This window comes from Culex pipiens, unplaced genomic scaffold, assembly GCF_016801865.2.
Source record: "Culex pipiens pallens isolate TS unplaced genomic scaffold, TS_CPP_V2 Cpp_Un0134, whole genome shotgun sequence".
NCBI lineage: Eukaryota > Metazoa > Arthropoda > Insecta > Diptera > Culicidae > Culex > Culex pipiens.
The window spans coordinates 1,015-25,000 of record NW_026292951.1 but is presented as its reverse complement, the minus strand read 5'-3'; the positions used below and the strand labels follow the sequence as shown (position 1 = coordinate 25,000).

At 38.6% G+C, this 23,986-nt stretch overlaps 5 protein-coding genes across 5 annotated transcripts; 3 read left to right on the top strand and 2 right to left on the bottom strand.

The window, feature by feature from the left end:
* Positions 1–318: 318 nt before the first annotated feature.
* On the bottom strand, positions 319–1,777 carry LOC120413012 (uncharacterized). The gene is made up of 4 exons (XM_039573664.2): positions 1,300–1,777; positions 1,074–1,239; positions 538–1,015; positions 319–475 (listed from the first exon to the last, which is right to left on the bottom strand). The coding sequence occupies exons 1-4, from the start codon at positions 1,710–1,712 to the stop codon at positions 336–338; spliced, it is 1,197 nt and encodes a 398-aa protein (XP_039429598.1). The 5' UTR covers positions 1,713–1,777; the 3' UTR covers positions 319–335.
* A 1,581-nt stretch (positions 1,778–3,358) lies between these two features.
* Positions 3,359–9,088, top strand: LOC120413011 (uncharacterized). Its single transcript, XM_039573662.2, has 7 exons — positions 3,359–4,420; positions 4,485–4,784; positions 4,841–5,236; positions 7,655–8,016; positions 8,076–8,244; positions 8,296–8,595; positions 8,651–9,088. Exons 1-7 carry the CDS (start codon positions 3,890–3,892, stop codon positions 9,047–9,049), a joined length of 2,457 nt encoding a protein of 818 aa, XP_039429596.2. The 5' UTR covers positions 3,359–3,889; the 3' UTR covers positions 9,050–9,088.
* A 49-nt stretch (positions 9,089–9,137) lies between these two features.
* LOC120413009 (uncharacterized) lies at positions 9,138–10,731 on the bottom strand. Its single transcript, XM_039573660.2, has 4 exons — positions 10,395–10,731; positions 10,167–10,331; positions 9,943–10,111; positions 9,138–9,883 (listed from the first exon to the last, which is right to left on the bottom strand). Exons 1-4 carry the CDS (start codon positions 10,592–10,594, stop codon positions 9,179–9,181), a joined length of 1,239 nt encoding a protein of 412 aa, XP_039429594.1. The 5' UTR covers positions 10,595–10,731; the 3' UTR covers positions 9,138–9,178.
* On the top strand, positions 10,678–16,521 carry LOC120413008 (uncharacterized). Its single transcript, XM_039573659.2, has 4 exons — positions 10,678–10,760; positions 14,882–15,152; positions 15,206–15,370; positions 15,427–16,521. Exons 2-4 carry the CDS (start codon positions 14,947–14,949, stop codon positions 16,298–16,300), a joined length of 1,245 nt encoding a protein of 414 aa, XP_039429593.1. The 5' UTR covers positions 10,678–10,760; positions 14,882–14,946; the 3' UTR covers positions 16,301–16,521.
* A 4,588-nt stretch (positions 16,522–21,109) lies between these two features.
* LOC120412998 (uncharacterized) lies at positions 21,110–22,763 on the top strand. The gene is made up of 5 exons (XM_039573649.2): positions 21,110–21,571; positions 21,636–21,798; positions 21,858–22,145; positions 22,204–22,420; positions 22,480–22,763. Exons 1-5 carry the CDS (start codon positions 21,204–21,206, stop codon positions 22,698–22,700), a joined length of 1,257 nt encoding a protein of 418 aa, XP_039429583.1. The 5' UTR covers positions 21,110–21,203; the 3' UTR covers positions 22,701–22,763.
* The last annotated feature ends 1,223 nt before the right edge of the window (positions 22,764–23,986 follow it).

Sequence of the window (23,986 nt, the reverse complement as noted above, 5' to 3'; positions counted from 1 at the left end):
CGACTCCACCGAGACAGGACCCAGGGAGACGACTCCTACACCTGGAGTGAGCTATCGACCTAACCTCTCTCTAGGTTAGACCGGGACCAACATTTACTTCCCCGTCCGACGGAAGGCGTGATCGTCTCGAAAAATGCCACCGGGACCGTCTGGGATCGAACCCTGGCCGACTGGGTGAGAGGCAATCACGCTTACCCCTACACCACGGTCCCGGGCAAAACAAAAATCCATAGTTTCCAAAATATCTATCTTGGACTTCTCAAACAAGGTTGATGCCACAATTGTTTTAAAAATCTCAACAACAACAGTTCGTATTGTGCATAATTTGATTTATTTTAACCTAACAACCCTTTATGTAAAAACTCATGATGAAATAAATGTTTCATATGATCATGACCTGGAAAACCGCTCGGCTCTGAGTGACCGTTAATCAAATCCGATCCTGTGCCAGCTCGTTCAACTTCATGGAAGACTTCTGTAAATTGAAAAACAATGAATATTCTGCACACAGGCTTTTAAAATGTTGTATCAACTCACCCAAAAACCCCTTCCTCAGCAGCTCCATTTGCAGCTCGACCAACCTCGGAACAACCCCAAGATATCCGATCGCGTCCAAAATTTGCACAAAGTGCTGATAGTACGCGTACACAATCTCCCGCCGATGGGTTGCCTTCAGCGCAGGTGTCACAATCTTATCCAACAGACAGATCAAATCGATAGCCGGAGAGCCCCAGTGGCAACGGTAATCGGTCAGCATCGTCCCAGCGGACGGCTTGAAGCGCAAGCATTGCCGCTGGAGGTTTCCGTGGTTCAGCACGTTGTATCCGGTGCCTTTGGGAACTGGCGCGAAGACTTGTGCAAGCTTGGCTTTTGACGAAGATTTTAAGGCTTCAAACTTTGAGGCGATTTCCTCGCAGTTTTTCCATGATTTAATTTCGTTGGAGATGGACTCAAACTTGCTTTCGATTGAGGTGTCGATGCCAGACGATGCGTCGTAGCAGGAGAGATCGGTAGACTAAAACCAGGAATATGTTATGTGGAAGCCCATACGATATGATCAATATCGAACTTACCGTTTGATGTAAGAAGTACGACACCGCGTGCAACTCAGCTATGCTTTGAATAACCGGTAGAACATCCTCAAAAGTTGCAAACGTTTGATTCGTTTTCATCCATCCAAGAGATTGAATGTCTTCCAATATCAGAACCGTATTAGGTTTGTTGGATGCATGGATCAATCTACAAAGCACGATCTTCATTTAAATAGTGTTCCCCCTACAACTAAGCTTCCAAACTTGCCTTGGATACTGTAGATCGATCCCAGCTTCTTTCAACACCTTAGCCATTGCAGGCAGCACTTCTCCATACAGTCTGACCTCCTGCGAATCTTCCTCGCTAGATCCTCCAGCACCGATCTTCACCGTCAAGTTGACGGCCTGTTCCTGCTGGTACCTGCTCGATCGGAAGTGAATTGCAGTCTTGTACGACTCAAACCCACCACGATCGCAGTGCTCGCCATCAGACCGAAGTCTGCACCCATGGCAGAGGACGATCGACGGATCGTTCCGGGCCTTCCTGATCACGTTCAGAAACAGGTCGTTGTTTAACAGTTGGGTCGCCATGTTGTCCAGTACGGGATTGCCCAAAGACTGACGTGTCCGGCCAACTTTGGAATACTCTCGAGAGGTATGTTTACCGACATCCTCCCCCATCTCGAGGGCTTACATGGCACCTGGATAATTGATCGATTGGCAATTGAAGCAGTTGACCAATACAGCCTATTGCAGCACGATAACGGTCAAGCGCCGACGGAAGGGGCGCGTGCAGTGGCAGGTTTGTCAACCGGGAGATTGGGGTGAAAGTGGTTTGAGATTATGTGGGGAAATCTCGAAACGTCTCAGTGATTCCAGTCTGCCCTAAACATGATGATGTTATCGACACCCTGATGTGACGTTATCAACCCAATTCTATTTCTATTTTATTGTAAATCATTTCGTCATAAACAAAATAATCGATACAGACTGGACGTGATAACTGTTTGTAGTCCATAGGGTAAACGGATTGAACATTATTTAATGAAAAGGGTTTTAAAGTTAGACTCTGGAAAAGTTTTGACGATTTTTCCGATACAAACTTCAAGATATTAAAGGGGGTGGTTCCAGTGGTCAGAATGAACTCAAATTTGAGATTTAGCCTAATGAAGGGCCAATCTTTGATTAAGGGGTAGCCCCGAGGAAGCCCGGTTTTGGACCATTATATTGTAGAGCTCCTTTTAAAGCCATTTTTACGAGTTCCGTATACAGTTCAGACTCGATTATCCGAAGGCTTCGAAAAGATTTCACTTCGGATTTTTGAAACTTCGGTTAATTGAATCACGAAAAATATTTTTTTCCTTGTCTTATTTTTGATTGTCAAGCTAACCCATTCACGGCGCTTTAGCAAGATTCTAGCAGCGTTCTAACAGAGGTGGATATTCTTACAGCATTCTAGTAGAATTGTTCGATCGTTCAAGCAGGATTCTTGCAGAACCAGCTCTGCTAGAATATTTCGTGACTGGGTAAGTATGACCCCTAAACTGCGCTAAAGTGATTTTAAATGTTTAAATCCAAGGTGGCGGTCAAAATGGCGGTGATCAAACATTAAAAAAAATCATTTTGTAGTTTAATAGGCAATCAACTACACTCAACCCCCGGTGGTTGTTCACTTTTTCGTTTGACACTCTGTTAGTTTGTACCCCGTTGGTTGGTCAAAGTCAAACTAAAAAGTAACGAACTGTCACTTTTTACACGGCGCTCAGGCACACTATCAAAACAAACGTTTGGTAGTGTGTGTGAACTCCGTGTAAAAGGGGTGTCAAACTAAAAAGTGAACTCGTACGTTTGATAACAGTAGATGTCAAACCATCGGTATTCAAATTTGACTAAAATAGAATCGCAGAACTCGAATTAACATTAAAAGTCAAAATTAAATAAAACGAAAAAAATTGGTCGTGATACGATTATCCGAAGTCTCATACAAACCATAGGATAATCGAGGCTTCGGATAATCGAGTCTGGACTGTATTGAATTTTTATGAGAAAAATGGGTCTAAAATCCTCAAAAAATGCTACCGTCAACTGGTGCGAATCGGGACTACAGTCTGAGGGACAGCAGTTTTTAATTAAATAAAAGTTTCAAATCAGTAATTCCATGCACTAATTTAGTTGATTTGTAACTGTTCTAACAGAAATCATTTTAAAATATGAAAATATAGTGCAATAACCTGGATAAAAACCTGGTTTGGTGAGTTTCAACTACAACCCTGAGAATTTAAGATCAATACGAGTCCTCTCTTTATTATTATTAGAACATCTCTCTCCATCGCTATTGTCACCCTTTTAAACATATTGTAATATTGATTGTATGGTATCGTAATAGCAACAGAAAAGTTCAGCACACGACCATAAATTTGGCAAAAAGAGCTTAATTCATCCGTGAAATTGGTGTCAGATACAGCAGGTATACTAGTCGTACGTCAGCAGATAATTGTATCATTGCAATTGTTATCTGTGATAACGGGTTTCGCTTATATATTCAAGACAAAAGTGACGACGCTGATCCGGGACCGCCAGGTCTCAGCTGTTATTTGCCAATAGACACCAAAGCAACACCATAACAAGTGCATTAGATCATAATCTTCGTACGAGTTCTCAAACCGTCGTCCCGGTATTCGGCGTAGGACATTGTAAATGAACGGTTAACTTTTATCACTTTTTGGCCCCTTTGATAAAGGTTATTGCGCTATAAACAGCGGGTTTCGAGCGAACTTGGATTTTGGTTTTTGCACGACTTTAGTCACCTGAGAGTCTTCACTGGGTTGAATTGATTGTTTCTTGGCTTGGAGTTGAAAATGCCCGGTTCCGTTAGTACCCGTAAGGATCCCACCACCTGGTTGAACAACGAGTTCTTCGAGAAGGTGCTACGTCAGGTGACCAACGATAAGGGTCTGGTGGTTGAGGACTTCTTCATCAATCTGCATGCGAACGCTGGAGAACACTACGCCAGTACGATCTACCGAGCGCAGGTCAGCTACCGTTCGCGAGGCAAGGTGGAGCCAATTGCGCTGGTGATCAAGCTGATCACTTCCAAGGTGAATCAGCTTGCCGATGACTCGTCGTTCGAGAATGAGCTGAACCTGTACAAGAATCTGCTCAACCAGATGCAGAATCTGCTGAAAAAGGCAGGGGTTGAAGGTGCGCAGTTGGCTCCCAAACTTTTGTACGCATCTACGGAGCCTCAACCGGTGATCATCTTGGAAGATGTTACTTCGAAAAAGTACGAACTTCACAAAGGTTTGATGAATTTGGAAAACTCCAAAGCCATCGCGACGAAGCTGGCCAGATTTCATGCAGCTTCGTACTGTGCACTCCAGGACATTGAGGTATTATCAGTGTGATTGGGCTATCACCTGTACTGATAACACTAATTGTGTTACCTAATTTCAGAGCAAAAGTTTCGGTGATCTTTCCGCTGGACTGTTCCAGACGAAACCAAACAATGGAACCAAGTTCATGGAGGAGAACTTTGGCATATTTGCCGAGGAACTGGCCAAGTGGGGTGGCTTTGAAAAGTACGCCGAAAAGATCAAAGGTGTGCTGCCAACCTTCTTGAGCCGCGGTGCTGCCATCTACAATCAACACAACAACAGCTTTGCCGTCAAGGTGCTGAATCATGGCGATTTCCACTACAACAACATGCTGGTTCGATTCGACAGCGACAGGACGTCCGTTGCCGATGTTCTGCTGGTAACAAGATTGTAATATTACAAACCCTGAGGAGTGCTAATCAACAACCATTCCAGATCGACTACCAGCTCAGCTTCGTTGGTTCCCCCGCAATCGACCTGTTCTATCTGCTCTACCTGGTTTGTGATCGTGAAACGCGCGAAAAGCACCGCCAGGAGTTGATCTACCACTACCATCGGCAGCTGGTGGAGACCCTGGCCAAGGTTGGCCACATCGGCAAGGTTCCGACGCTGTTCGAGCTCAACGAGGACATGCTCAAGTGTGGCTTCCTGGAGGTTGTGATTGCTGTGTGCTTCATTCCGTTCCTGTTTGCCGACTATGGAACGGCGCTGAACGTGTTTGATAACAGCCAGGATGCGAAGCAGTACCGTAGGCAGCTGTACAATGGGACCGAATATCGGAAGATTATTGAGCCGCTGTTGCTGAACTTTTTGCACAAGGGATTCCTGGATTGATGGGAGTGAGTTTACATGAGCAATACTTCATGACGAAGTAAAATATACAAATGCTGAATAAATCATAAATTTCACAGAATGTACATTTTTCGTGTCTCCAAAACTAGAACAAAAGCATTTTTTTCCTTTGAAGGAGTTGAAGCCGGCAGCCGGATAGGCAGTGTAGTCGGTGTTGAAGCCAGAGTCGGATTATTTTAAGGACCCGGAGTCAAAGTCGACCAATTTTTAACAACCTTATGTGGGAGTTGTTGTTGAATTCGAAGTCAAAGTCGGTGGTCAGTCAGTAGCTGGAGTCATAGTTGCTAAATTTTCAGAAGTCAGAGTCCAAGTCGCTTCAACAGTACTCCCCGGGCAGACGGTAATAACAAAATTAATAATATTTCAATAATAAATCCTGTTAAAATAACAAAAAGTGTTATTATTTTATCCTGAAGTTCAACTTCAAGAAGAAAAAATAATAACAGTTTCTGATAAAATAACAAAATTTGGTATTGAAGTGATATTATATTGAAAATGTTTAATAACACGCTAATAAGAGGAAATGTTATACATTTCAAAAACTCTTCTAATAACAAAATTTGTTATTCGTTCGGTATACTGACTTAGAAATAAAAATAACCATAAATCGCACAAATGGAAAAGTTTCTAAGTGTCCATGACACAATCTGTTATTATTTTTTTCTTTTGTTAAATATGTTTAGATCTTTGGGATAATTTTGACCAATTTCGTCGGGGTGATTATTTTGGCCACGAAATGGGGTCCTTAAGCTAAAATTATTCTTAAAAGTTGTAATTTTGAAAGTTGATTTTTTTAATTATTTGATATACCCCCTAAAGGACTTTGTTTAAAATGGTTAGAACTATGGGATAATTTTGACCAATTTCGTCAGGGTTATTATTTTGGCCATGAAATGGGTTCCTTAAGTTAAAATTATTATAAAAAGTTGAAGTTTTGAAAGTTGATTTTTTTAATTATTTGATATACCCCTTAAGGGACTTTGCTAAAATTGGCTAGAACTATGGAATAATTTTGACCAATTTCGTCGGGATCATTATTTTGGTCATGAAATGGGGTCCTGAAGCTAAAATTATTCTGAAAAGTTGAAATTTTGAAAGTAGATTTTTTTAATTATTTGATATACCCCCTAAGGGATTTTACTAAAATTGGCTAGAACTATGAAATAATTTTGACCAATTTCATCGGGGTCATTTATTTCACCATGAAAAGGGGTTTCAAGCTAAAATTAATCCGATAAGTTTACTTTTTAGAGTCCTTTTTTAAAATTTTGTTATATTCCCTAACGGAATTGATTTATTATTTTCACAGAGCCAGGAAGTCGGAGCTGACGTTGAAGTTCGAGCTGGAGTGAGACCTCGGAGACTGCATCGGAATCATCTAATTTTCAGCAACTTTTACTTGGATTCGGAATCTGTGAAGTCGGGTATTTTTGGAGAGCTGAAGTCGTCGTTGACGTCATATCCTGCATCCAGAGTCGGAGTTGTCTTCAAAGTATGGATTCAAAGTCGCTTGGAGGTACCCGACTCTGCAGCCCTGACTAGTACAGAGGAGTTATGGCAACTGCAGGATTATTTGCAAATTACAAATAAACCAAAACAATAACTTTTTTTGTTATGGAGACATACCAGTTCAATAACATTTTTTGTTATTATGCTGCTCCACCTCTCCGCACAAAATAACAATTCTTGTTATTCCTTCATGATTCCTTCTGTGTTATTGGTTTGTTATTGCAATAACAACATAATAACAGTTTAAGTTATTCTTCGAACAAATCTTTGTTATTGATTTTTGTTATTTTAACAACTAATCCGATCATCCCAATAACATATTTCGATCTTCTCACAATATCAAAAACTGACCTTCCCAAGTTATTTCCGTCTGCTCGGGTCGACTTCACAGCCTGATTAAAACATTATATTTTTGTGAATATTAGTTGTACATCATTAAAAAAAACAGCTTCCTGGGGATTTAAATGATGCGATTTGCTAATACATCAACTGTCTACCAGTCACGTTATCTCAAGATGTTCACCGCATGGTAGCAATTCTCGGACTCATTTGAAATTTAAACTTTGCAACCTATTCCCGTCTGTATAACGCAGTTTGACATCATCAATTTTCCGACTTTCCCAAGCATCACGGTTCACGCTGTGCCCGCTGTTTTGTCGTGGAAATTTTCATTCCCAGCGCGGCGACAATATTCGGGCTATTTTTAAAAGAAAATTGGTAAATAAAGACCGTCTTCTGAATCACTTGCCGTGTCCGATCTACCCGTTTAGTTGATATTCAAGTTCAAGCCCGCGTACCACGTGAGCGTTTCTGGCGCTGAAGTTGATATTAATTCATTTTTGGGCAAGCCGCAGCTGTTTCAAGGACGTTAGGACAACGGGGTTTTGAGCTCACTCGAGTATGCCGGCTAAGAAAGACCCAACCACCTGGCTGAACAGTGCCTTCTTCGAGCGGGTACTGCGGGAAGCAACGGAGGATGCTTCCGTTACGGTGGAGGATTTCTTTATCAACTTGCACGCGAATGCCGCGGAACATTACGCCAGCACGATCTACAAGGTGCACGTCAGCTATCAGCACCAGGGGCAGATGGAGTTTGTGGCGCTGGTCGTGAAGTTGATCGCGTCCAAGACGGACCAAAAGCCGGACGATTCGGCGTTCGAGAACGAGCTGAATCTGTACAAGAATCTGGTGAGTCCGATGCAGAAGATGCTGAAGAAGGCGGGCGTTGCGGATGCGCAGCTGGCGCCGAAGTAAGTGCAATCTAGTAGGCGATCGTAATCGGAGTTTTGAACGTTTGAACCGTTTCCAGCCTACTATACGCATCCACTGAACCGCAACCGGTTATCATTCTTGAAGATGCGCAATCCCTGGACTACGAAACGCGTAGAGGTCTTTTTGATCTGGAAAACTCCAAAGTGATCTGTACGAAGCTTGCAAAGTTCCACGCGGCGTCCTACAAGCTTCTGCAGGATGGGAAGGTAGTTTGTCGTTTTAATCAAAAAGAACGTCTCAAACCTAAATTATTTCAGAGTGATACTTTGGGTAACTTATCGCATGGTCTGTTTCAAGCCAAACCAACAAAAGGTACCAGATTTATGAAGGAAAGCTTTAACATCTTCACGGAAGAGTTGGCTAAATGGGAGGGCTACGAGGTGTATGCTGAGAAGTTCAAGAACTTGCTGCCCAATTTCTTTGTTAGAGGTGCCCAAATTTACAACCAATCGAACAGTAGCGGTATGATTAAGGTCCTGAACCATGGAGACTTTCACTACAACAACATGCTGATGAGGCTTGACGAGAATAGGTCATCGCTGCAGGACATTCTACTCGTAAGATTTTGTAAAGATCGCCGCAATCGATACCATTCATCCTTTCACGTTACAGGTCGACTTCACGCTCAGCTTCTGCGGTAGTCCCGCAGTCGATCTGTTCTACCTGCTGTACCTCGTATGCGAAGGAGAGGCGCGCGATGGTCACCGGCAAGAACTGATCGCGCTGTACCACCAGCAGCTGGTGGCAACTCTCGAGCAGATTGGCCACGTCGGACCGGTTCCCACACTGGCCGACCTCAACGAAGATCTGGTCAAATGTGGCTTCCTGGAGGTCGCGATCGTCGTGTGTTTCGTGCCGTTTTTGTACGCCAGCTTCCTCGCCGCCCAAAACACGTTCGACAGCTGCAAGGATGCTACACAGTACCGGCGGCAACTTTACAACAATCCGAAGTATCGGGAGATCATAGAACCGTTGTTGCCAATGTTCTTGCAGAACGGCGCGTTGGATTAGTTGGTTGGAATTCTACTAGAATCTAGAGTATCTTGGTGGTCAACTATAGGTCTAAGTGTTGTCAAATATGTAAAAATAAAACAAAACATTTTTCGCTGTGTTGATCGTTTTCTTGTTATATCTTAGTTTTCAATCCAAATATCCCTTCCTATCGAAATACTGCAATAGGTATTCCATCCTGCCCTGGTACTTGGGATGACTGAACATCCGTCGTCGGAAGTCCACGGCCTCCGCCGAAGATCCAAGCAAATGCCCCAAATCAGCACTAGCCGTATCTTCGATCAACCGCAGCGGAATTAGGAACGTGACAAACATGATACCAACAAACCCTTTCCGCAGCATCTCAACCTGAATATCCAGCAAAGATGGAAGTTTCTTCGAGTAGCCCAACTTGGCCAGACAATCCACCAATTCCGCGTGGTAATACTGCAGCAGTAAGTCAAACTGCTCCGTCGTGACATCGTCCGACGAGGACGTAAACAGCAGGTAGCTGAGGTCGATCGCAGGCGATCCAAAGAACCCGACCGCGTAGTCCACCAGCGTGCAGTCCACGGGGTTGCCCCGTAAATCGTTCTTGTACATCACATTGTTCACCCAAAGGTCACCGTGGTTTAGCACGTTGAAGGTGGTGTTGTCTCGGGTGTACACCTGGCAGCCCTTCGGGATGACGGTCTGCTCCAGCTTGAAGAGCTTATCGGCGATTGCTTTGGCCGTGGTTGGCCACTTTCGAGCCTGCTCGGCACACGCCACCATACTGTTCTGGAACAGTGGATAAAAGTGGGGCACCTCTTCGTTGATGTTCCGGTAATTGTGGTCCTTCATGATTTCTTCGTCCTACGATTTGAAAGAATTAACTAGAAAACGATCGGGCGTTGAATTCAACTCAGTACTACCTGCTCGAACAGGAACGCTGTCGCAGCGTGAAACTTGGCGACCTTCTCCAAAACCATCTCTAGCTGGTGGTAACTCAAGCCCTGCTTTCTATCAGCCGATCGATAGCCCTGGAGGGACAGATCCTCAAAGACAAAGTGCTTCGGGTTCGTCGAGACGATCGCGTGCGCTCTGAAATTAGTCAAACGTTACATCTATTCAAACCCTCCTCAATCTCCAAACTTACTGTGGTGCCAACTTCTTCGTGTAGCCGATGGAGGCCAGCAGCTGTTCCACCTTGGGCATCACGTTCTTGTACACGCCAATCTCCCGATGGAACACGTCGTACTCTTCCAACATCTCAGCCATTCCTTCGCTTGCCAGCGAAGACTTGACTATGTAGCTTTGAGTGCTGGAAATCAAGTCCCATCGTTACCAATTAACCCAAACCATCCCAAAAGAAACTCAAACTCACCGATGATTGCTACTGCCGGTGACATAGTTCACCTTAACCCGCAGAATATCGCTGGAGTAGTTTTCACCCTTTCCCAGCGCCGGCACCACCTCAAAGTCCTTCACCGTAATCGAACCTTCGCACTGATCGCTGCGCAGAATACCCTCCAGGTATTCCTTCGTCAGGTACGGGTAATTTTCGAGAATACTTTTCGACTCCATCGTGTGGGCGCTGAGCAACTTTGTCACTAACGGAGCGATCCACCGTAACTGACCTGTTTTATATCAGTTAGTACGTACTCGGGGTGAGATAAGAGATCTCCGCGGGACTTCAATTACTCTACGCGAGCCGGTAACTGATTGCCGATATCAGCAGTGTGTGTCAATGGTAATGTTATGAAATGAAACGCAGCTCGATACTTCGCCCAAAACTTCACCAATTCATGTGCGTGCGTGGAATGTGCCAAAGTGCTGAGCCTGTGTTTGTTGAGTGAAATCATTCAGTTTTGTTTGTTCTCTCTACTCACTTTCGTTTTGTTTGATTCACACCACTGCTGAATGGTTTCTATGTGAATGGGTTTTGGTAAGCATGGTTGGCTTGAACACAACACGTGGTATTTTTTCTAGTGTTGGTAATTTTTGTATTTTACTTTATTTTTGTTCCATTCTTGCACGTACGTTTGATGATGTTTGTAGCTATTGAAGTAATTTACGAAGGGTGGTTCTGGTAGCTTTCAAATACATTTTGCAAAATTTATTGGGCAGTGGCATGTCAAATATGATATCAAGAATTAAGAAATAAGTTTTTGTCTTGCCAAATAATAAAATAGAGATGGTTTGCAAAAATGGCGATGATAAATAAAAGATATTGGAGGTAATTAAAATAATTTCAAAGCTTATTTCTTGCAATTGGTGGCTCAAAAATCATTATTTTGTAAACATAGTTTTTAATGTTAACAAAAATTTTGTTGCAAATCCTTGAATTTTTTTTCAAATAATTTTTAAACATCTATCGCATTATTAATTATTTCAGAAATTCAGCATAAATTAGTGTTTTCGTAAAATTTAAATCAAATTTCTCAGTTCTCTATTTTTTTTAACAAAGATGGCGGTCAATCACATTCAATTAGAACACGCGTTTAGCGCCATATTTATGCACTGCTAATTGGCCACGTTAAAAGCTTTTTCAAGTAAGCTTTTCGCATGCCTCATGGCACTTGACAGCTAAACCACCCTTGGTGTTAAAGAAGCATGCGATAAAACCGTTTAGCATTGCCATTGGATTTTCAAGACGCTCTTAAAAGTTTCATAAAACTTTATTGAAAGCTTTCACAAAGTTTTATGTCCGTGGCAAAAAAAACCTGTTAGAACCTATTAATTAGCTCTTGTTTTTTGGTTGCGATGAATGCCCAAATAAAACTATAGTAAAACCAGAGAGAATGGTAGGGTTTTGTAATGAATGATAGAGAATAATTTTCATGAATTTCGTCAAAACTTGTTATAATTTTTAAGTTTCAAAAAAATATTATCATCATTAAAATTATCTTATTAGCCAGTGCCCATCATGTGAAAGGTAATTAAATTAAGAAATTTTGGATAAAGGCACTATTTATTTCAGGAAATCAGGCATAACTCTGCTTATATTGAACCAAAACTGATACTTTTTTATAGAACTTGTTCAGAAAACTGTTCTCTGCAATGTGATTGATTCTAAAATGTTTTAAAATGTAATAGTGTGATGTGGCAGAGAACTGAAAAAATAATTTTCGGAACCTATTGGGTAATAAACAGCTTATTTATTAAATAATCCATGATTTGCATTGTATAATGCTCAAATTTGTATCCCGGCAATGTGTTGCTGTATTTTCATGATAAATTGTACAAAGAAAAGATTTATTTTAGGTCGTATCGGGGTTTCCACCTTGGATTTTGGAGTAATTTCAGATAATGCTAGAAATCTGGTAAATCTAGTTTGATTTTTTTGGTGGAGGTCAAACATGGGTCAAATATAGTTGATTAGAGCCCCCAAGGTATATTCATAAGAAGTTTGAGTGATATCAACATGAATGCACCGATTTTCTGTGAGTTTTTTGAACAATTATCCCATAAAATCAAAAAATAATCTTCAATAAAAAAAAGTTGCTCTAGACCAGTGGTTCTCAACCTTTATTGATCCATTCCCCCATTGGCTGAATTTCAGGAACAACATTTTTATAAATGTTCCTGTATGTTGCAATATTATAAACACTAACAGTTTTAGTTTTTATCAATCACAGACAGAAATCATGACTGATATTTTATTTAAAGAAAAAGACAAAATAGACTTCATATAATTTTTACAAAAACTAATATTTGATGCTCGATTATTTTTCAAAGTAATGGAATTTTGCCCAAAACGATGCAAAAACTCCCAGGAATTAATTTGAATAATGTTCGAAAAAAACGAATCAACGCAAAACTTCACAAATATATTTTATAAAAAGCTTCCCAGTTGAAAAAAAACTAAACTTAACAAAACCAAAGCAAAATTGACATAAAATAAAAATATTTTCAAAACATTCTCATTTTGAAAGGAAATGAAATTTAGCTTGAATTTATTTAAAAAAATATTAGTAAAGCTAGTTTTTGAAATTTATAACAAAATATGCTCATGTTTAAAATAATGTTATTATTTATAAAATTATTTATGAAATTCCATTCTTCAAAAATTGCTCATGTTTGAGAGAATGCAAATATTTAAAAAAATGATGGTATTATTCAGAACAATTTCAAGGAGTAAACTTTTTTGAATTTTAGGTTTTGTTAGCTATATTTTTGAAACACCTGCAAAGATAAAATAAAATAAAAATTGCTGTTGTATTTTATCACAGAAATTCCCATATATTTAAAATATATTGTGAACTTCACAGGTTATTTAAATACAACCAAAGATTTATATTTTTACAAATACGCATTGGATTTCTATTACATCGTCATTCCCCCCCAAGAATGGCCAAATTCCCCCTCAGGGGGGAATTCCTCACCGGTTGAGAAACACTGCTCTAGACCCCCCGACGAAATATTTCGGTAACGTCATGATTCGAAATCCGGACACTTAGTAGCATATCATTTTTGTTGTAGCTGACAAAAAATCATGTTATAATTTGGAAATGAAGAAATATCATCAGGATGTAGTATTAACAGTCAGTTTTAAGAGAATGCATGCAAAAAATGTCTTTTCTAACAAATTTTCAACAGAATTTGAAAATTAAAATGACTTGTTGTGCTTCGAATCCCGGACACTGATAAAAGTTGATTCGAAATCCGGACACTTTTGCTTCGAATTCCGGACACTCGTTTTTGCTCATGAATCGCACAAAAACAATCGATATTCTATATAAAAATTTGCTTGAATTCAAGGAAATCGAAATCATAAATTTCTGCTTTGCCTTCCCGCTGCTTCAGACGCCTATGAAATATTTCACGTGAAATGTTTCGCATTTTTGGTAATCTTATAATTTTATTGTTTTGACACTAACTACAGCGTTCAAACAAACTTTAAATGAAAGTTTATGTTAGAATTCATCAAATAACCCATTTTTGACATTTATAATGCGAACTTATATCCAAATAATTGATAAAACAAGATGAGGTGTCCGGGTTTCGAAGCGTCCGGGAATTCGAATCATGACGTTATACCCCGCGAAATGTCGGGGAAGAGCCCTTCTTTCACAGTGCCAAATATCAGACATACCGAATTTTGTATCATTAGTTTGTTCTAAAAAACACACCGTGTACTCGAACCGAAGGCTTGAATAAAACCTTAAAATTCATTACTCATGTAATCATTACTACAATTAGAATTCCTGAAAGAAGCATTTAAAAAAAACTATTTTTCATATGATCATCATACTCATACTAGAATTACATGATTTGTATCACCGTAATTACAACAAAAATACGCTAAAATTTTGAAAAAAAATCATCATACTTTACAAAATGTGTGATAGAGTGCATCGCTTCCAATCTCGAAGCTCCACTATAAAACAGCTTCATAACCAAGTCAAAAAGGTACAAAAAAAACCTTTTCAGAATGACAGAAAACTTTTATTTTTATTTCTTATTACAGAACTACCACCTTTTCATTATAAAAAAAATATAATTGGCAATTTAGATAAAATAACTTATTATTCAAAATTACAAATTATAAAAATTACAAACTCAAATCACATGTCTAATGAATTTTTCACCCAAATTATACGACAACTCATGAGTCCAGCTTAAACAATGTCCAAGATTATTTCTTATCAGCATGATAGGTTAATAGTGACTACCCCAAGTATATTTTCAATTGCCTTTGTAGTGGGGTAAAAAATCTCATCACTCACAAACAAGTCATATTTGATAAAAGATTTATTTTTCGTCATTCACGTTCAAATTTAAAAGAGAAAAAAATATGGTCAAATCCCGCCCCACCCTCATTCCCCATGCAAATTGATAACGATAACGATACACCCCACCTTGTACCAGGCAACACACCATTCAACCTAGCAGAAAGCAACCAAATAAGCCGCAGCATTTCCATTAATTGCGAAATGCATCCCGCCATTGAGCAAACCGAACTTGACCGGAAGTATCCGTTCCTAACCAGGGAATATCTGGAAGATGCCCTCGGGGAAGCAGCACAAAATTGCACGGTGGTCAACTTCACCGTCCGGCGAGCCCTGTCCAAGGGGGAAAATTTCGCTAGTGATATTTTAAGGATTCAGCTGAACTTGCGCTGTGAGAATGGCGATGAAAGGTGATCTGAGAAAAAAAATAATGAAACAAATTGATCAATGAAGTTGTTTTCAGAACGAAAACGTTTATCATGAAAGTGGCACTCGTCACCGAAGGCATGTCCGATATGCTGGAAGAGTACGATGTATTTTTTCGAGAGATTGTGTTCTACAGCAAAATTTTACCTGAAATTAAGGAAATCAGCAAGGAGTTGGAGTACAACGGAAAGTTGGCACCAGAGTAAGTTGGTATCATGCTTGAAGAAAATAAAATCCTTAAATTAAATTCCATTTTAGTTGTTACAAAATCAGTGCCAAACATCCGCAGCACTTCATTTTTGAAGATCTTAGTCTGAATGGATTCGTAGCAGCAGATCGAAGGTTAGGCCTAAACTTCACACAACTTGAGCTGATTCTGGAGAAGGTTGCCAAATTTCACGCAATATCTGCTCACCTCTACGATAAAGATCCCGAACTCATGAAGTACCACCACTACCGTAACATCAACGAAGACGTCCAACACTTTTACGGCCTGTTCCGCAATAGTATGCTAAATTGTGCAGAAATGGCCCTAAAATGGCCGACCACTGCCCCGCGGATCGCCATGAAGTTGTTCAAGCTTGAACAGTCAGTGATCGCCAAAGGTTGCCAAGTGTACACGCTGAACAAAGCAGACTTCAACGTTCTAAACCACGGTGATCTTTGGGTCAACAACGTAATGTATCGGTACAATGCGAAAGGGGTGCCAATCGAAGCCATGCTAGTGGACTTTGCCATTAGCTACTTCGGATCACCGGCGATCGACTTAAGCTTCCTGCTGTTCACCTCGTCTGCGGACGATGTCACAGAAGAACAGTTTGATCTTCTTCTTCAAAGCTACCACCAAAGTCTGCTCGGAACCCTAAACCAATTAGGATACTCCCAAAAGCTGCCAACCCTGCTGGACATTCAGGAAGATATGCTGCGCAAAGGATTCATCGGCGTGATGTACTCGACGTTTTTACTTCCGCTGCGAGTGATCGAGGACACGGCCAGTGCCGATTTGGGGAACCTGCTCGGGTCGAACGAGGAAGCCGTCCAGTTTCGAGGAAGTCTGTACCAAAATCCACACTATCAACGCAGGATGGAGTACCTGTTGAACTATTTCGACCGGAAGGGATATTTGGATTGAAGAGATGAAAACTATAACATGGTTTATTCTGTGAAAAATGTAATGTTGTGTTTTTATTTTGTTTTTATATTATATTTACTACAATTGAAATATTCTATTAGTGCGCTGACCACGGGGAGGCGCAGTCTCGTTTTTGCATGCTCATTTTTATTTCTTGTGTGTCGCTGTTTGAGTGGTTATTATAAATAGGTGGAGGGATTTTATTAAATGATCATTATATTTTGGAAGTCAACCTTTTTTTTGGAAGAACAGTTCATGTTTAAAAGAATGGATTGTTTTTAAAAATACATACAAACTTTCAAAATATTTTAAACGTCGAACTTTTGTTTTAAGGAACTGCTCATGTTTGAAAAAATGGATTTTGTATAAGTTTATAATTTCAATTATTTGTTTCATTTTTTCACATTCGACCTTATGTCCTTTCGACGTTTTGTCCATTCGACCTTTTGTCTACTTTCGACCTTTTGTCCATTCGACCTCATGTCTTTCGACCTTTTGGCATTTGACCTTTTGTCCATTCGACCTTATGTCCTTCGACCTTTTGTCGCACATCCCAAATACCTATATCTCGGCATGATACATCCAAATGTCTTCAAATTTGATTTGTTAATTGATGAAAATGTATAACGTCAAGATTCGAATTCCCGGACTCTTCAAAACCCGGACACTTCATCTTGTTTTATCAATTATTTGGATATAAGTTCGCATTATGAATGTCAAAACTGTGTTATTTGATGAATTCCAACATCAACTTTAATATAAAGTTTGTTTAAACGCTGTAGTTAATGCCAAAACAATTAAATACAATAAAATTATAAGTTTACCAAAAATACGAAACATTTCACTTGAAATATTTCATAGGCGTTCGAAGCACCAAGAAGGAAAAACAGAAATTTATGGTTTCGATTTCCTTAAGTTCTAGCAAATTTTTATATAAACTATCGATTGTTTGAATGTTAACAGCTTATTTGAGACCTAAAGAATGCCATTCACTAACATTTCAGTCCAAATTTGTGCGATTCATAAGTAAAATCGAGTGTCCGGAATTCGAAGCAAACGTGTCCGGATTTCGAATCAGTTTTTATCAGTATCCGAGATTCGAAGCACAACAAGTCATTTTAATTTTAAAATTCTGATGAAAAATTGTTAGCAAAGATATATTTTGCATGCATTTTCTTGAAACTGACTGTTTATACTACGTCCTGATGATATTTCTACATTTCCAACCTATTACATGTTTGTTGCCAGCTATAACAAAAATGATATGCTACTAAGTGTCCGGATTTCGAATCATGATGTTATTTTAATGCCCTGAAAACAGATTTAAAAAAAGTTGAAGTGTGTGCTCATACCAACCTCCGACTTTTTTGCCGATTTACATGTATGTAACCCCTTTATACTGACAAGAAAATTGCTGGGGTGTAACCTATTCACAAGGCTTTTCAGCATGCTTTCACTGCGTTTTTTGTTAGATTAGATTAAATTCGATTTATTTACTACAATTGAAATATTCATTAGATGTACAATTGATTGTTAAATAATAAAAATACATTGTAAACGTTTGATTTTGAATTTATACTGAAATCGGCCACTGTGAATCTTTTCAAATTTAGATTTTTGGGACTACAGATCGGAAAAAAATATTTCAGCAATAACAATATAGGGGGTAATGGGTGTACTTGATCTCTAGCTTATATCTCTTTAGCATACGGGTAAAAAATGCTAAGTTCTATACAATTCTGCGGTCACTGATCACTGTTGAATACACAAAAATTAAGTTTGTATTGAGTTACAACATTTTTAAAAGTGTTGCAAAAAACTTCCATGAAATATTATTTCTTCCTTTTTTCTATAATAGAGCAATTCTCTGAGTTTTCGGTCATTCGATTATTTTGTATTTTTTAATCCGGCTGAAACTTTTTTGGTGCCTTCGGTATGCCCAAAGAAGCCAATTTGCATCATTAGTTTGTCCATATAATTTTCCATACAAATTTGGCAGCTGTCCATACAAAAATGATATGTGAAAATTCAAAAATCTGTATCTTTTGAAGGAATTTTTTGATCAATTTGGTGTCTTTGGCAAAGTTGTAGGTATGGATACGGACTACACTGAAAAAAAAATGATACACGGTAAAAAAAATTTTGGTGATTTTTTATTTAACTTTTTGCCACTAAAACTTGATTTGCAAAAAAAACACTATTTTTAATTTTTTTTATTTTTTGATATGTTTTAGAGGACATAAAATGCCAACTTATGATTTTTTGAATCAATACTAATTTTTTCAAAAAATCGAAATATCGGTCGCAAAAATTTTTCAACTTCATTTTTCGATGTAAAATCGAATTTGCAATCAAAAAGTACTTTAGTGATTTTTTGATAAAGAGCACCGTTTTCAAGTTATAGCCATTCTCATGTAACTTTTTTGAAAATAGTCGCAGTTTTTCATTTTTTAAAATTAGTGCCCATGTTTGCCCACCTTTGAAAAAAATAGTTTTGAAAAGCTGAGAAAATTCTCTATATTTTGCTTTATTGAACTTTGTTGATGCGACCCATAGTTGCTGAGATATTGCTATGCAAAGGCTAAAAACAGGAAAATTGATGTTTTCTAAGTCTCACCCAAACAACCCACCATTTTCTAATGTCGATATCTCAGCAACTATAGGTCCGATTTACAATGTTAAAACATGAAACATTCGTGAAATTTTCCGATCTTTTCGAAAAAAATATTTTCAAATCAAGACTAACATTTTAAACGGGCCAAACATTAAATATTACGCCCATTTGAAATGTTAGTCTTGATTTTAAATTTTTGAAAATATTTTTTTCGAAAAGATCGGAAAATTTCACGAATGTTTCATGTTTTAACATTGTAAATCAGACCTATAGTTGCTGAGATATCGACATAAGAAAATGTTGCGTTGTTTGGGTGAGACTTAGAAAACATCAATTTTCCTGTTTTTTAGCCTTTGCATAGCAATATCTCAGCAACTATGGGTCGCATCAACAAAGTTCAATAAAGCAAAATATAGAGAATTTTCTCAGCTTTTCAAAAATATTTTTTTCAAAGGTGGGCAAACATGGGCATTAATTATAAAAAATGAAAAACTGCGACAATTTTCAAAAAAGTTACCTAAAAATGGCTATAACTTGAAAACGGTGCACTTTATCAAAAAATCACTAAAGTACTTTTTGATTGCAAATTCGATTTTACATCGAAAAATGAAGTTGAAAAATTTTTGCGACCGATATTTCGATTTTTTGAAAAAATCAGTATTGATTCAAAAAATCATAACTCGGTCAAAGATTTTTTGCCCATTCTGGAAATTTCTGAAAAGTTGGCATTTTATGTCCTCTAAAACATACCAAAAAATAAAAAAAATTAAAAATACAGTCGACTCTCTGGCTGTCGATCTTCTTGATATCAATATTGCTCCATCTCTCGATGAATTCTTCAGTCCCTTCAAACTGCATACTTCGATTAGCTTTATTCCTCGATATTTTCTCTTGCTTGAAGGATCTCTTCCTCGACGGTCCCTTGGATTCTGTTTGCTTTAAAAATCTCTTCCGGTTGTCAATATTGTCACTATCTCATGGCTTGCATAGACATTTTTCTTTGCGAAACGAAGCTTTGAAGGGTGTTTGACATTAGTTTGTTTTTGTTTGCTGGACGTTGCCATGATTCTCTCACATAGCTGAGTACCAAGAAAAACATATTTTCAATCGAGTCTTCATTTTGCATCGTTCTGTAAACTGATGATTCTCTTCCTCGACGGTCCCTTGGATATTGACAACCAGAGAGTCGACTGTAGTGTTTTTTTTTGCAAATCAAGTTTTAGTGACAAAAAGTTAAATAAAAAATCACCAAAATTTTTTTTACCGTGTAGCATTTTTTTTCAGTGTAGTCCATATCCATACCTACAACTTTGCCGAAGACACCAACTCGATCAAAAAATTCCTTCAAAAGATACAGATTTTTGAATTTTCACATATCATTTTTGTATGAACAGCTGCCAAATTTGTATGGAAAATTATATGGACAAACTAATGATGCAAAATGGCTTCTTTGGGCATACCGAAGGCACCAAAAAAGTTTCAGCCGGATTAAAAAATACAAAAATTAAAATTAAAGAAAAAAGACCGATTCCGTAGAGAACTGCTCAATAATAAAATAAAATCATTTAAAATATTACGTCTTATGCATAAATTGTATGATGAATTTATCAAATACAAACCCATTTGATATTGTCCTATAGGAGTATATTCGAGTATACTCGAATTTCTTTTAAATAACGCGCTTTTTGTAACTTTGCAGGTCTACTTTCAAGAGTGTAACAATGTATACACATTTAATTTGTAGATCACACATAAATTTCAAGGATACAAACAGAAATTTTGATAAGAAACATAAGTAGTTTGCTTGCATTCTTCACGAGTTATAAGACTTTTCGAAAGAGTTTTTTGAAAAAGTGATGATTCAACTATTTCTGACCATTGTATCGAAGTTTTCGCCCCCAAAACTCAATCGACAGCAAAATTTAAAATTAGGGGAAGTTGTCATATGTTTGGCAGGTTAATGATAACATTTTATGATAATTTTGAGAATTTTTATTACTCGAAAGAAAAGCATATTATAATGATTCTAACCATTGAACTTCTAACCTTTCAAAAGGCTGACGCGCACAGCAAGTCGATAGTGTATAAAATAATTGATATTCAGCTTGGTATTGATAAAAAAAACCAACTCCATAACAAGTTTGAAATCTTCTACCGGTCCGCGTAATTCTGTCTAGTGGATGTTGATTTGAAGAGCGTTAGTTAGTTCCAAAGTGGCGTTCGTTGATTGCGGCCGCAAGTTGAGTATCGTTGATAAAATCCTCCTCAAACAGCTATATTTGCCCAGTCATGGCGTTTAACAAAGACGAAATGAACGCACCCAAGTGGATGGATGGGGCGTTTTTCGAGAAAGTTCTCCGACGGTCCGAGGCGGATGATTCCGTTACCGTGGCGGAGTTTCAGACCACGCCCGGCAGTCGTCCGGGGGACCACTTTGCGAGCATCATATTTCGTGCTGCCGTGAGTTTTGTGTCGTTTGGAGAGAAAAAAGAAATTTCACTTATTGTTAAAACGATGCCCGAGCTTGAGGGGCTTAAAAAGGATGTCCTCAAGGATGGTAAACTATTCGAGACCGAAACGATCATGTACGAAGCCGTACTTCCGGAAATGCATAAACTTTTAAGGCAAGCTGGAGATGACACCAAACTTGGACCACGGTAAACTTAGACTAATTGGCGTATATATCAAAAATTAAATTAAAATAAATTAATTTTCTAACAGTTTACTGTACTCATCCCAGGATCCAACATGGGTGATGGTTCTTGAAGACCTTTCCAAACAGAATTACGTAATGAAGGATACTCAGCTGAATCTAGAAGAGTCGAAAATTCTTTACGCCAAACTAGGCAGATGGCATGCTGCTTCTTTGTGTCTTTCGGAAAAGGTTCAAATCGAATTTAATTCTTAAATTATTTTTATATGAATTATTGATTAACCTTTTAGATTCCCGAAATGAAATCGTTGGACTACAATTTGGGCGTTATAATGAATGAAAAAGTTGCTGAAGCATGGAACAATAACATCAACATTTTGGCTAAAATGTGCCTGGAGTGGCCTGGATATGAACATTTTAGTGAGCGTTTAGTTAAACTCAGGAATCCTCTGCTCAAAAGGTTGAAAGAAATGTATACTGATCAAGATAACATTTACAACGTACTAAACCATGGAGATTGTCATTACAAAAACTTTATGTACCAAATACTGGATGGAAAAACTGAAGACGTAATGTTGGTAAGTGTTTATGCAAATCAAGATGAATATTGTAAATAATTATTACTTTGAATCGCAGCTAGACTTCCAAATCAGTACTTGGGGATCACCTGCCCTTGATATCATCTACTCAATGTACAATTCAGTCAGTATTGAAACCAGAGACAAACATCGCGAAGAGTTGACCAAATTTTACTACAACGAATTTGTGAATGCTTTGAAAATGTTCGAATTTCAAGGAAAGATCCCTTCGTTGATAGATCTCCGCATCGAAATAACAAAATGCGGTCATTTGGGTATGTTTTGACTAACAGCAAATCGATTCAGAATAATGAATTAATGCACTTTTTTGCAGAAACGTTCCTCACAACCATGTTTCTCCCCCTGCTGATACTGACTCCGGAAGAGATGATGCCCCAGCTAGCCGAGCAGTCCGACGAGGCCATTCAGGTGGACTTTTCCGACGTCAAAGAGCAGGAAAAGCTGGCAGAGCACTGCTTCAAACATCCCAGATATACGGCTGTGATGAAAAAGTGTCTGCCGGTATTTGATAACATGGGATTGTTAGATCTGTAAGAATTTGTATGAAATATGAGACTATGGTTAATAAACATTTTTAATAATAAAAATATAATTTTAGTTTGTGACTTTTTAATAATTATTCAATTCCAATAGTTCATAATTGAGGGTAAAATAATTTAAACTTTTTGCTTAATGTTTGATCATCCCTTTAAGTAACCGGCTCCGTGGCTTAATGGTTACGGCTTCTGCCTCACAAGCAGAAGGTTCAGGGATCAAATCCCGGTCGGTACCTTTGAAATTTGGAATCAGGAATCTGAACTTTGAATATGAACAAAAAAAACGAAAATGAATCTGGTGGGATTCGAACTTACACCTTTGGATTGGTGGTCTGGGACGCTAAGCAGTCAGCCATCAGCAGGTTTACACTGTAGCAGTGAATTGATCCGTAGTGTTGAAACATGTTATCTTCTCATATTAAATACGCGCTGATCTCTGATTTGCCTGAGGGGATTGGAAGTCTAAATATAGATCGAGTTTCCTTCAGATGCTTGCTTCTATGTTTAGGCGGGGCCGAACAATGCCCAGCGACCTCGGAATTGGACCGCAAGGAGCTCTGTCATTCTGAAACGGGTCGTTGGAAGCAGCGCGAGGGCTATCACCACCTAATACCCGGGACTGAGATAAGTTGTATCAGCATTCGGCATATACAAAGCCTGACACACACACACACACATGTTTGATCATCCCTTTACGTTTCCGTTTTACATGGAGAGAAGGGTGGTTAAAATTTGACTATTTCATTCAATTACAAGACTGAATTGTATGAACTTTACTGAGCCTTAATTCCGAATATAAGCCTCGTTTAGAGGAAAACCCGAGCAGTCCAAGTCAAATACATTTTCCATACGTTTTCCAAACGCCAATTTTGAGATTTTTATTCATTTTTGCGTTTCATGTCTACATCGATAGGGCGTACTTTGAAACTCTTTATTCTTTTTTGCCTTTCTTACTAAGGAAAGCTATAGGTTTTACTTAATGGCTGGACGTCAATTTTATCTTCGTAAATAATACAATTCGTCTATAATAAACTAATGAAACACTAACACAGGATGTGAAACCATTCTTATTTAAAAAAAAATCAATTAAACTGTAAGAAAACGAAACATATTTTTAAAAAAGAACAGTTCAGAGTGACACTTCAACTCCATACCTGTAGTTTTTGAAATTAAAGATAATATTTTAAATTCCAAAATTCGACCACTTCACGCTATCTGTCAAGCTGTCCGAGTCCACGAGCAAAGCATACCCATCTCGCATCGACCTCAGCAATCTGCCAGGGG

What these genes read in the sequence shown, in the direction of transcription:
- LOC120413008 (XM_039573659.2), top strand. Translation starts at nt 14,947, where the DNA reads ATGCATCCCGCCATTGAGCAAACCGAACTTGACCGGAAGTATCCGTTC. An exon ending in TGTGAGAATGGCGATGAAAG is followed by an intron (nt 15,153 to 15,205) that starts GTGATCTGAGAA and finishes AGTTGTTTTCAG; the next exon opens with AACGAAAACGTTTATCATGA. An exon ending in AACGGAAAGTTGGCACCAGA is followed by an intron (nt 15,371 to 15,426) that starts GTAAGTTGGTAT and finishes ATTCCATTTTAG; the next exon opens with TTGTTACAAAATCAGTGCCA.
- LOC120413009 (XM_039573660.2), bottom strand. Translation starts at nt 10,594, where the DNA reads ATGGAGTCGAAAAGTATTCTCGAAAATTACCCGTACCTGACGAAGGAA. An exon ending in ACCGGCAGTAGCAATCATCG is followed by an intron (nt 10,332 to 10,394) that starts GTGAGTTTGAGT and finishes CTTGATTTCCAG; the next exon opens with CACTCAAAGCTACATAGTCA. An exon ending in ACGAAGAAGTTGGCACCACA is followed by an intron (nt 10,112 to 10,166) that starts GTAAGTTTGGAG and finishes GACTAATTTCAG; the next exon opens with AGCGCACGCGATCGTCTCGA.
- LOC120413011 (XM_039573662.2), top strand. Translation starts at nt 3,890, where the DNA reads ATGCCCGGTTCCGTTAGTACCCGTAAGGATCCCACCACCTGGTTGAAC. An exon ending in GTGCACTCCAGGACATTGAG is followed by an intron (nt 4,421 to 4,484) that starts GTATTATCAGTG and finishes ACCTAATTTCAG; the next exon opens with AGCAAAAGTTTCGGTGATCT. An exon ending in CCGTTGCCGATGTTCTGCTG is followed by an intron (nt 4,785 to 4,840) that starts GTAACAAGATTG and finishes CAACCATTCCAG; the next exon opens with ATCGACTACCAGCTCAGCTT.
- LOC120413012 (XM_039573664.2), bottom strand. Translation starts at nt 1,712, where the DNA reads ATGGGGGAGGATGTCGGTAAACATACCTCTCGAGAGTATTCCAAAGTT. An exon ending in ATCGATCTACAGTATCCAAG is followed by an intron (nt 1,240 to 1,299) that starts GCAAGTTTGGAA and finishes CGTGCTTTGTAG; the next exon opens with ATTGATCCATGCATCCAACA. An exon ending in GCTGAGGAAGGGGTTTTTGG is followed by an intron (nt 476 to 537) that starts GTGAGTTGATAC and finishes TTCAATTTACAG; the next exon opens with AAGTCTTCCATGAAGTTGAA.
- LOC120412998 (XM_039573649.2), top strand. Translation starts at nt 21,204, where the DNA reads ATGGCGTTTAACAAAGACGAAATGAACGCACCCAAGTGGATGGATGGG. An exon ending in AAACTGAAGACGTAATGTTG is followed by an intron (nt 22,146 to 22,203) that starts GTAAGTGTTTAT and finishes TTTGAATCGCAG; the next exon opens with CTAGACTTCCAAATCAGTAC. An exon ending in AACAAAATGCGGTCATTTGG is followed by an intron (nt 22,421 to 22,479) that starts GTATGTTTTGAC and finishes ACTTTTTTGCAG; the next exon opens with AAACGTTCCTCACAACCATG.